This window comes from Ylistrum balloti, unplaced genomic scaffold (assembly GCF_031769215.1).
Source record: "Ylistrum balloti isolate Yb309-2 unplaced genomic scaffold, AGI_CSIRO_Ybal_v1 Utg370152, whole genome shotgun sequence".
Taxonomy (NCBI): Eukaryota; Metazoa; Mollusca; class Bivalvia; order Pectinida; family Pectinidae; genus Ylistrum; species Ylistrum balloti.
Window position 1 is genome coordinate 383,552 of NW_026782152.1, and position 13,381 is coordinate 396,932.

Consider the following 13,381-nt stretch of genomic DNA (forward strand, 5'->3'; position numbering starts at 1 on the left):
ACCCTCCTGTATACCTAGCACATCCAACAATAATCAGAATATCCTTATTGCACTGTAACATCATTTTATCCAGACCTAACAAAAATTGCTTATACAACTCAATCCCTGAATCAGAAGCACTCCAGAGTCCAGTAATATCGTATCCCTATTTTCACTATAAAATTTGACCTAAAGCATCGCTATCTCCTTTATAAACTAAACCTTAATTATCAAGCATTCTGCTCAATGTCAGCCAAAAGCATATACCTACTTATTAGTCAAAGCAACCCTCAGCATCTCTAATTTATACAGATGTCCTTTTTAACACAATGAAAACCCTATAGACAAAACTGATTTTTATTGACAGGTCCATATCAATATGAATTCACAATATATATTATCCACAATAATGAAAATGATTTATAGCAATTCTCAAAATACATAGCAGCCTTTAGCATTATATGATACAGCTGGAAATCAATTACAGGAACGCCTCAAAACAAACTCTGTAATAAATCTGTTCTGTTTGATCTTTAGAATTACTTCACAGAAGAAATACAGAGCAGCTAGGAACAATTGCTTTGTATTAATTCTTTCCAGTTAGCGAGCTTTGGCCTGATTTTATTGTAGGTGACAGTCTGATATAATCGTACTGTGATATTGATGTAATCAATAATATCATTTCCTGGAGAAATCAATTTCCCTTGTGAATACCAGTTAGATTTCTACCCATAAAGAAGAAATAATATGACAGGCTATTTTGATAACAGAACCAGAAGTTTAAAATTACAATCCACTGATACCTGGTATTAGTTACAAGTGATTGCCACAGGTGTCAGAGGTATAATTACCAATGATTCGCCATTGTTAGAAGTCATTGATTCCGTCCTGTCAGCAGCCTTAGAATTATACCTACAGTAAGACTGTGTTCCAAACCAATACACAACACAAACAGATGAAAAACAACCTCCTAAGCCAATTTCATACAGCTCAAATATAATAAAAACTGCATGCTTCATCAATATCAAACCAAGGACCTTTCATCAGCCATGCATTTACAGTCTGATGAAGGACATTAACACTTATTTTGTACTTTAAAGGCTGCTGTGTGGTCAATGCGAATGACCTATATTTCATATTCCTAATCCTATCTATGAAACAGGATGCAGAAAGCAACAACAACAATATATACCAGCACTAAACTTAAGTTCCAAATCTAACAGTTTATCCTCTCAAAGGTGCAAGGTGCATTTGAAGACTGAAACATGATTAATATGAGGCATGGAAACCTTTTAAGTTCAGCTCACCTGAAACTCATTACTGTATCTAGCTGCTAGTTTACACAAGTCAAAATTTTAGCAATTTTCTTTTAGAACGACCAAATTATTTTAGTGAATTCAAACTTTGTGAGCTGGATGTACAAGGAGATCTTATTTATACATGGTTCATTATTTCATTGCCTAAATTTTCACAATCAAGTAAATGTACCGAGAAATAGCAAAAATAAGTGGCTGTATGGAATTGAATCACATTTCCTTTCTACAACTGTATTCATACTGTCGTACAAAATATCAACTGGTGAATTAAAGGTGTAAATTAACAATCTGAATCATAAATAACATATTTAGGTCATGATAATTAGATGTATATATATATAATACTCGCAGCATCACAACAAGAATGAATATGATCAATACACTCTGTATAGCACTGTATCTGGAACTCTAGGCTTCCAGGAAACCACTAGAAAGGATGTTCTGCAGTATTTCTATTGAAGTTATTACATCTGTTTACATTGTTTGTAACATGGATTTTCCATTTACTTAATTACTCATTAAGTCTCCCATTAGAGCACACATATCCATGACATTCTATCAAAGTCACAACCGGAAGGAAAATCTTTAAAACAGTAAAAATCTTTCTAAATAGATTTGTTTTTGTTGACTAGAATATTGCTGCCCGTAAGTACATACAAAAGAGAATTGTCAAGAGCATTTACATTTACAGCTCAGCTAGACAGTGTGTGTTAAGGACCAGAGGACTCATGAGAGGCCAGGAACCAAACACATTACAGGATGACAGGAGATCCACTACAGTTCTGCCCTATCTACACAAACACAAAAAGTGGACATTCTTGCTGTTCTAGCGCCATTCCCTCAAAAAAGGTGATAATGCATCTAACGATAAAAGTGATGAGGCAACCACAGCAAGGTGTTATCTCCTGCGGTGCGGTTCATGCAGTGCTCTCACTGGTTCTAAATGTCACTGGCAGCTACAGTGAGAAATTCAGAATCCCGCTATTCTCTGACCCTTTAACAAGTGTTTAAGTAACTGATCATGAAGAAGTCATCAAAGTGGAGAGATAATTATCCAAAATGGTGAAGATGATAAATCAAGTTGTCATATAGCTGGGATTCTTAACATTTACTTCCTTCAAAGAGTTTTTGCCCTTGTTGAATTCCAAATCTCAAAACTTAGAAATATCCTAATCTCTTCTGTTTACATAGCTACGGTTTTTTACTCATTAGACAATCTTACCTAATTCTTTACAAAGTAGTATGACTGCTGAGAAGACATTTTTTGAGAAGTCCATCCTCATGTCAATGATCTGCAGGTCAGGAAGCTGCACTCGTACGTTTTTGTGCATTGGTGTAAAATTGAGTCTGTCATCAGCCTGTACACCATACTGGTTTAATGTTGACCTTGACCTTGTCAACCATAATTTTCTCTCTGGCCACCACAGAGAATGATCTGACCAATCCATAGCAATATCTGGAAACAAAAAGAAATATAGATTTTATAAAATGTTTAGTACATATTCAGAAATGATTAGTCAACTCTCTCTTTGAACACCATTCAATATTTTGTTTTTCATTTCATGTAATTATATATGGGAACCTCGAAATCACATTGAAAAATTATATATACATATTTATTCTGCTGACATTTAAAAAATACTGCTACATTGCATTGCTGGTAGTTTTCATGGAAAAACATTTGATCACCTAAAACCAGGTATTACCAAAATAACATACAAATACATGCTGTGTTATGATAACAACACATATAATATCACTTAGCCAAGCTTTCATTGGCTGAAGGTTTCTATTGTTTATATGTGACATCATAATTAACTTTACGGCATTGCCAGAGATGAAGTAAAATTGAGAATTCTTGTTTTCTACATCTCCTATGAAATGCATATTTAAGTAAAAACCTCTATGTATCATAACTACTAGTGTTAATTAACACTGCATACATGTACTACACAGTCAGTACAGTTTTAAAACATGGCAAACTATTTTCACATTGCCATTGTAATTCAGAAACATCAAACCACTGATGGTATCATGAAAAGCCATTGTCCTAGTATTTATAACCAGTAATACTGGGTCAACTTGAATGAAAGTGATATCATAACACAGTGACATCTATAGTATACTAACACAATGACATGTGTAAGGAATAGCCTCATGTCATTGACCCTGTATTTAATGAATATATTTAAATCTCCTTAAGTTATCAGGTTGAATTATTTGAATAGCCCAGTACTGTTATACAGAGTAATCCTATTCACCGAACTTCTGATCAATTATATGATAAGCAACAGAATGCAATCAAGCCAAAACCGTTGTACATTTGTTAGTCTTCTCGTCTCCTCGGACGTGCCAACTACCTTTAAGTCTCCGAGCAGCACAATCTATTGTTGACAAAGTAAACTTATATATCAACAACAAAATGAGCTGCATACCATTAACTCTATAGAGCTAATCAATACCCATACATTTACCAATCATTATTAATTCCTTCGAACAGGTTTTTCATTCCAATGCTAGCATGATCACTGGATAGTTTTTTATCCAAGTTCTACATTATAATATAGACGTATCTGCATTAAAACTGTTCCCAAAACGATGTAACTCTTCTTACACATTACCAATCTCACCAAATGTTTTCATCCTTGAAGTACATAGACATAATAACTAATTGCAGTAGTGTTTCTAATATTGACCATCACATCTTTAATTCTTTCTATATCTTAACTACATTTGGCTGGGTCGTGAATGCCCAATTCAGTAGACCATAACTTCTAAAAAGCTCATACATTGTTATATATGTCCATTTTTCCGCCAGCTCTAAATATTACAACAACTTTCCCAGCAAACATTTTCTACTAATATTGGTAATTTAGCTGACTTGTAAACTGGCTGTTAAGTGAATTTAACAACAAATAACAATCTGTGTATACATTGAACTTCCATCCCTTGGGAATTCCAGTCCTATTGCATTTAAAAGCATCTGTTCAACAATCTCTGTAGTTTCCCATTTTCATACACATTCAGTATCCAATAATAAGCTCCATTAGTCTGATGACTAAGTTATATTTTGAATTTCCCATGAAGATCGCTTTCCATACTATTTGAGATTATGAATGTGATTTTAGTCAAACTTTCACTTCAAATCCAATGAATTTTTTTCAGATTATTTCATAAATATCGTCTATTTTAAAACTTGCTTTAAATGTACCACTAAATAGGATGTATATAACATTTAGGGATGAATCATGTGACCTACACTTGCATACATATTCAGGTATATAGAAGTGGACAGAATCAGTGCTATATTTTTAACATTAATCTCTAAATCATGATGCGAATCTAAATTGGTAAATTAGGGCCTATTTTTAAAGTACTAAATAAGTTTTCTCCATAACTTAATTTACATGTAAATTTATTGTACGGAGCCTTTTAACCTAGACCGAGGAAACAACACTGAAATACATAACAGATTTTTTTTTGAAAGAATGTACTACATTTTGTGTATACTTTTGATATTTTGATTGAATCAATTTAAAATCAATTAGTATCTGTTGATATTGATTTGGAAACTGAATGGATAAAAGCCTCATACCGTGATAAAAGTCTATTTAGATTGGACAGTCTACTTTATCAATACATGTAAATGGAAGGATAGATATTTCCCAGTGGTGTATTTTACACTTCCAAGCATATTCTGGCAATCATGCTGTGCGTATACATGTAAACATCTATCTATAGGTACGGGTTATATTTGTATGTATACCACTGTACAGAGAAACTGTCCATTTTTGCCTGCAGTCGTTCCAAATTACATAAACTACAAACATTCTACATGCACAGTAAGGAGAGAAGCTCTATAGTAATTTTGTATGGCAAATGCATAGTTATATAATCCACTGGCAAATGTGTCTCATTTTGCAGTGAATATGAAGCATCCAGCTAAGATACTCATGAAGTCTCATAGAGGACGTCAGAAATTTTCTATGTACAGAATTCTTCCGAGTTAGCCATCTGGGACATGTAGCAAGGAAACAGTGCCTATCATGTTACCTCGAATTACAAATTACGACTTAGAATATGAAATGCTCTAAAATGACCTTCATTTCCTTAAAGTTAAAATGATTACTGTGTTCTCATGAACATGATTACAGACAAAATATTCAAACAGCAACTTCATCCAAAATTTATGCAATAACCTTCATTTCTCAATTGTGTGATACCCAAATCATAACATATGACTTAAAACTCGTTCATCATTTACCACCATTAGCCTGATCATCAGACTGACAGCCTGCTTGTGTATCTCTCACATTTAAATTGATTATTCCATTCACCAAAAAAACATCAGCATTGAATTGCATACATGAAAGTGCCCACAACAAAAGTGTCTGACTTCGATTTCCACTGTATGCGATATGGCTGCACCGTCAATCCACAGATTACTCCTGTATTTATCAGGATGTAGATGTACAGCTGAAGTCAAGCACATAGCTTTATTACTACAAATAATCATCATTACTAGTAACAGTGCAACATTACTCAGCTTTCAACTTTGAATGAGAACAGAACAGGACATTCTAGAACCGTGTTTGAAATATGATTACCTAATTTATTACATGAACAAGCAATCTTAATGCCTAATGAAAGTTGCTGTATGCTCATCATCAGGCTACCTAGAGTCTACAGTAGTGAACTATTTCATGAAGTCATTGATATATACATGAATCACACTGGATATCTACTGCACATCTGTTGGAGATCTGTTACACCTAACATCAGTAATGTTACACTAGATAGGATCACGTCATATTACAATATGTTACTTCTCAATACACTCTACCACCAGCTAATACCAGCAACCACACAGCCTAATAGCATGGTAACACCTTAACTCATTCCCAGATCTATAAGCTGATTTCTGCAATAAATTTTACTTTTTTACTAATTCCTCTTCTAAATCAATCACAATGTAACTGTTACTTGTCTGCTGCTGTTTCATTTACAAAATGTGAGGTTATGGAAGGTGACATCACAATCTGTAGCAATACTTTACAATAGATTCAGAGATTAATGCATATCTTTTAAATTAATTTACAACAGAAATGTATTATACAAGTTCTATGACATCAGCTGTAACGCAGTCTTACAAGGACTTCAGCATGTGTGATTGATTCGGACAGGAATCTAAGTTTCTGTTGTGCATACATATCATTGAATTTAAGCCTCTTATAATTTTAAGCATATGCACTTAAAAAGTCTATTTTTAAAAATGTTTTGCAAAATTTGAAAGCTTTACGGCCACGCCATAACTTGTTATTAATGATTTTTACATAAAGTAAATATTTGTATTTTCAACAGAGCCCAATACAAACAACATGTGACAGGAAGTGTTTTCCTAACATTTCCTATCCATCACTAACAAGTTAAAACAACAAATCACAGCCCTTCATTAACTTAAATTTAATCAAAAATGTAATCAAGTTCATTTTTAAAGAGGAATTTCCTCAAAACATGATTTTCAATTTTCATGTTACTTCCCAATTCATTGTGCATGTTAGACTGAACATGTAAACTTACTAATGTGGGAAAATATCATATTTGCAAGACACCTTGGAACCGTCTACATATCAGCCACCAATTAAAGTAATTGATAATTTTCTGACAAATACATTTTACAAAATTTCATTATTGTAATTGACAAAATAAAATGACAATTTGAAGAATGAAAAGTGAAATGATGTCAGCATTTTGTTGCTTTGATCATGATCAGATACACATTCTTCTGATATCAATTAATGCATTACTACAATTGTTATGACCCATATGCTTGGTATGAAATTTGGTTGATAATGAGGAACTCCTGAGAGAAACCATAAATCTCCTCTCTCCTCTCAGATCTGACAATATAGCTAATTATAAAACAATGATGTTTTGGTATGATTCAGATGTGTATGTCAATGCTATTAATGCATCATTTCGACTGTACTAATTAACATCAAAGATCAGATCTAAGATAACCCTATATATATCTGAGATCACAACACACCATGCATGTCCGCCCCTATCGATGCTGCTGATACAAGACATTGGCATGTCTGTAAGACTAGGGAAGGGAACGGGTAGTGATTTGATCAGTGAGCACTTTTGATGGACATGTAAGATTGGACACACCACTGCACTCTGTAATGAGTCGTGTGTAATACTTGTTCTGCAACAGACTGCCAATGTAAGGAAAGGTTCAATGAGTCAACCACAGGAAGGTGGAATCTTAAGTACATGTCTCCCATTGTACTGCAGTTCTGAGAATGTTCATGTTCCAAAGGTAAAAAATTATGTTGATACAAGTTTTTTTCACTTTGTATCCATGTTATCAAACTGATCGCTAAATCAAATAAACTTATGTCAATGTCATCACCCTTTAGCATTTTTCTAAATATTTGTGATTAATTGCATGTTGGAAAGCTCATACATAAAGGCTAATCTGTTAGAAGCACCAGTCCTAAGGTTACCTAGTACAACTCTACATTCCAGTCCTGCACTCCTAGCCGATACCAAATATTCACTGATTCTAAGCAAGGAAGGAAGAAATGATAACTTTGTCAGATAAATCCCAATATTTAATCAAGTATACCTTACGTCATGTTGGGCGTCTACATATGTAGACTTCATATATCAACAATAAAAGGTATCAATCAAATTCAATTATGCATAAAATTGTGAATTAATCTGTGAATACTGGATACTAATTAATATAAAGGCACAGGTTTACTTTGAATGCTTGGAATTTTTTTCATAACATAATTGGGACAAAACAAAAACAGTATTTGATTCAATCTAAAAAGATTAGTGAGGCATGATGCAAAGTTTGATATGATAGCTTTGTAATGTATTCAATCACAGATGTGACCTGAATAATTTTAATCCTCATTGAGGTAATGGAGCATGTTATAGTCGACAAATACTGATCATTATCACAGTATTATAAATACAAATTACACAGGGTTGTATATACCGTGTAGAATCTCTACAATAACATTCCTTAAACATGTTGTAATTATTTGTCCATTTTAGTGTATAAACAAACACATACAATGTTGATACTTCACCAAACCTTTTGATACAAGCTTATCAACACACCTACAATATCAATCACCATCTAATTTAAAACACATTGTTTTGTTTTATTTAATATACAGTTTAATTTGACATGTTATTCTACTGAAATTGAAGTATAAATTAACAAAAAATTGTTGCAAGAATCATAAAAATGCATGCAAATTTAATCATTAATCATTTTTCCTGATTTTCATTAAATAACCATGCATTGAGGGAGTGTAGTAACGTTCAGACAAACATTTAGGTGTGTTCAAGTTAAGCCACTAATAAAACTTCCATATAAGTGTTGTAATTCAGTGCACAACTCAAGAAAATTCATCTCCCAAATTTAGCAACACAGAAGTTATTATCAACACTATAACGATCATATTATTTGAATTTTATTGGAGTTAAAATTATACCTGCTTTGCCTTGCTTATTTCAATTTTCAAGTATACATTAAAATTTATGAACTCAATCGATCAAACAAATAATGACTCTCACAGAGCTACACACAGAGCTGAACAGCAAGAGTCAACACTGGTGAAGGACACATAAGACAAGTCTGGCGATCGCAAGAAAATCTTACTTTTCCCATGTGCATTGTATGACAATTCTGTCATCAACAAGTGTGAAAAAAAAATCCCTTTTTAAAAAGTATCACAAAGAAAACTTAGAAAGTTTGAATGTTAAAAACTGGTGATAACTGAGATAATATATTCAGGAAGTTGATAGATTTCACACAGCAGACCAGGTGACCATCAATCATACATAGGAAGTGACAAATTACTGATTAACGACAGCTCTCTCGTGTTCATCAATATCAATTAGCAGACAATTTTTCAAGCTGATGTCCACTTTGAGTTGAAACTGCTGACAGCACAAAGTGTGATTTTGTATGTTACACCTGTTCATGTCCAAGCAAGGAAAATTAGGATACAATCATTCTGAAACAAACAGCTTAGAATGAGAACCCTGAATTTTCACAACCTCCATAAGCCATACTGAGATACAAAGTAGACAACACATTCTCATTCAAGACAACCAATGAAGCATTCACTCCCTACTATAATTACAATGTAAACTCTGTATTAATGATCATTAATATCTCATCTACAGTGCAAAGTAACGTGTACTGAAATCATACCAAAACTGACTACATCAGTCTAATACAAGTCATAATATGGAAACAAGTTTGTCACTTAAGCTTGCCAGTTTATACTGACATTGCTCTCAACTGATTTGTTTTACTTTGCTGTCAAAAGGCTAAATATAACAAACTCCTCATTATGTACCTTTCCCTCTAACTATGTATCCAAGTTCAAGAAAATCACTTGTTTTCCTAACTCTGGTATACTATTGTTCACTGACAAGTGCATACATCCTTACTCATGACGTAACTTGTTCCCCTAACACCATAGTATCATATGCCCAAACACTAGGGTATTTACCTTGTCCCTACAGCTCAAATACCCTTACCTGAACTTAAGTACCCTTTAAATAACTCCTGTAACACTAATAACTGTGAGCCCCCCCCCCCCCCACCCAACCCCCTTTAGTTAGTTGTAGTACTACATCTTCATAAGTGTGCACCCTAGTACCGAGCCTTAACTTAGGCTACCTATTGTACCTTCAGCTCCTCTTAGCTTTATCTAGTACCCCCTTTTTTTACAACTCACCTAACTTCCCTAAACGTTGGTGTCCATCTGGACTCAAGTGTCCCCCACCTCCCTCGACTACTCCTTCCCCAACATTACTCAGTGGCATTCCTGTCTTGACCACACACACAATAAATAATAATACCTGGTATAATATCGCATTTGTCAGACTGATAGGCCAAAAAGTAGTGTAAGATGTGCCTGGGAGATACAGGTGACCCCTTGGTCTGGTGAAAGTATGTCAAGACACCCTCTTACAGACATTTAACTTAACACTGTCAACAATACAGGCATGGACTAGATACACATACCTAGGACAAATGTCTTCAAACTGAAGTGCAGGGAGAAACACGATACCAGAACCAAAGTCTAATGCATCCAGTAAAACAGTAAATACGGTATACAAATGTAAAATGTGCTAGTTCTTTTCTAATGCTATTAACCTATGAAACCATCAGTGACTTAAAAACTGTATCATTCTGCATGACACAGTATCATGCTCATATCCGTAAAAACATGAGGTGTAAATGTAGGAGCTAATTTTGCCCTGTGGCCAATGACATTTATTATATTAACATGTTGTACTAGTGATTCTCCAGGTAAAAATTTCAATGAATAGTAGCATATATATATATATAATATTACACCTAAATAGTGATGTGTGCTATACTACACAGGTGTGTGTATAGCAGTGTGTGGTATTCTCGTCAGTGCAGGTGCACAACATAACGGACAATGATTTGTTTACAGGTGTCAAGACAACCCAAACCATCCCAGGGTAATTTTACCTGTGCTTCAAATTAATTAACTCAATGTACAGCTTCTGTTGAGCAGCTGTGATCCGAAGTGTATAGGTAACAACCCAAAATCTCAAAATTATGAATCCTTTCTTCAAAGTTGAAGAATGTTTTTATTGTTAGATGTGTTTAGTGTTTTGTATCATTTCACACATGCTCCACCTTCACACATGGTTCTACGCAAACAAAATCAATCTAGTGAGTAACTATCCAAAAATACTTTCCACACCAAACAGAAACCCAATTCACTCAGTTCATCACTTCACCGGAACTGTATGAATGAACCATTTAAGCAAAAAAAGTTATCTGCTTCTCGCATGTCAAACACAAGTTTAACAAAAAACAACCCATTGAGTATTGTACACCAATATACTACAAATTTATAACAGTAATTCACTTATTTACGAGAAGTGTGCGTTTTTGTTTTTTTTAGAAGCAGACATTACATTACTTGTTGCACCATGGTGTGATGACTTTTTCAATGAAGTCTTTTTGTAGATATTCTGGTCAGTAATGAAAGTAAGTTATGTAGTTGATTGTACCTCATGAACTCACTAGTTAACCTAGCCCTCCCCATGGACACAGGAATGTACACTATCATAACCATGTAACCAGATGTTCTCTATCCCCCACTCAAGCATGACGATGCATAACCACTCAAACTCCAGCTAGTCAATGTAATCTTTCTCAATAATCTTTCACCAAAGAACATTCATGGTTACATTATAAGTTAAGGTTCTGACCTGAAATCCAACGCCAGACATGACAAGACAGTTTCGCTGTAAATTTTTATCACAAGGACTTGGGCTTTTTCACTTTACTTATATCTTTCCAGAAAGGAAACGGGAAATTACATATACACATAGGATAACTAGCTGTTCTTCTAAGCCACCTCAAAATATATGGTGCAATACTTAATACTGAAATTTAACTACACATAGTCCTTAACCTTCGTGTACAATTAACTTCTCTGTTTTCTTTTTTGAGACCAGACATCAAGCCGTACAGGCCCTAATTTAACAATTTTCCATGAACCACTGCTAGAGTCATCATCATTCTTCTGAATTCCGGTTTCAGTAAAAATACTTGTGGTTATTTTAAGAAACTTGGCAAATACGTAGTTTCAAAGAAAACCCTGCAATTCACCACTTGCAAAATGAAGACATTAGGCAAACAATAATATCACAATTAACAACCAGTAGGTACACAAAAAAGAAAAGCAAATGATATTAGTAAAAGGACTGAATACTAGCAATGCCATGACATTTTAAATGGTAAAACTTTTTTACAAACCCCTGGTATATACACAAACCCAACTAACATTCTAGCTGAACATTTTAGTTAAGCTTAAAAAATCTTCAAATTTTTCACTTGAATCCTAATTTCATTTGAAGATAATTATATCCTTCAAATGATTTCCTGTCCGTAAGTTATAGGTGATAATGAAGGTTAGGTCAATAAAAAATAAGCAATAGCTTCTCCTTCAACTGATAACCATGATTTCAAGAACAGGATGTTAAAGATAAGCGTTAAAACTGTCCTATTTTGCTTAATGCAGAAAACCTTGGAAAGGTGCCAAAATTGCACATGTGTCAATACTACCTGATTTTTTTTCATCTTCAGATTCAATGCAATGCCTTAAATACATGCGTGTGTGATTTATAACAGGGGAGGGATATAGGTTATGTAAATAAAACTTTGATATGAATTTTGAACAGTCAGATCTTCCATTCAAAATGAAATAATATATCTCAATAAATAATGTCACTTTGTAGATCCTGTTAAAATAGTGTAACTCAAAATATTTTAATACTTGATTATGCTGTCATTACTTCAAGGTTGAAGAAATTTCGGTCTGTCAATATTAGCAGGCATTTCAATTTGGACTCTTTCTAAAAATATCTTATAGGTCTTAATTTCATCAGCTATAATGATGGGAATATCTTAAACATTACTCGTTTCAACCTTTAATGGCCATACTTCTACTTCTAAAGTGATGCAAACCTTCAGTCATTGTAAAATTTCTTTAGATTTAAACAATACCGTTAGTATATAATAACAGGCAACAGATACATATCAGTGCTTAAGACGAAAACACATGTACGAAGGATTGGAAAGTTGATAATATAATTACCCAGAGCGTCCACGAGCTGGACCATGACCCCACCCACATGTAGATCCCCTGTCACACGAAGGGTCCGTTCCAACTGTAAATCCGTAACCGTGATGGTCAGATTCCACGACCCGTCCGCGCTGGCCATTTTCACGTATTATCTCTTGAAACACACAAATTTGTAATATACACAGACTGTACGTTTACTAACAAACCACACAGATAATTCCACTATACAGGTAAATCCCAACTTGAAGACATAACCAAAGCTTGCTCCCTCTACAACTCACGGGAGTTTAGGAATTGGCATTCTCTGAAAAATAAGAAATAAAACTTTATTTGGTATTCTGATAAGCCGAAGTTCTTAACAACTATTACTAGTTGGATGTAGTTATGATGGTTGCAGATGAACAAAAGCTA

At 34.0% G+C, this 13,381-nt stretch overlaps 1 protein-coding gene across 1 annotated transcript in view; it reads right to left on the reverse strand.

Annotated features, from left to right (window-relative positions):
* LOC132550809 (fermitin family homolog 2-like) overlaps nt 1-13,381 on the reverse strand; it is a 40,096-nt gene that overhangs the window by 26,357 nt on the left and 358 nt on the right. The window contains exons 2-3 of the mRNA XM_060214898.1: nt 12,983-13,274; nt 2,518-2,751 (exon numbers count right to left, since the gene is read on the reverse strand). Coding sequence (XP_060070881.1) covers nt 2,518-2,751; nt 12,983-13,109 — 361 coding nt within the window. The 5' untranslated portion in view covers nt 13,110-13,274. The remainder of the gene's footprint in view (nt 1-2,517; nt 2,752-12,982; nt 13,275-13,381) is intronic.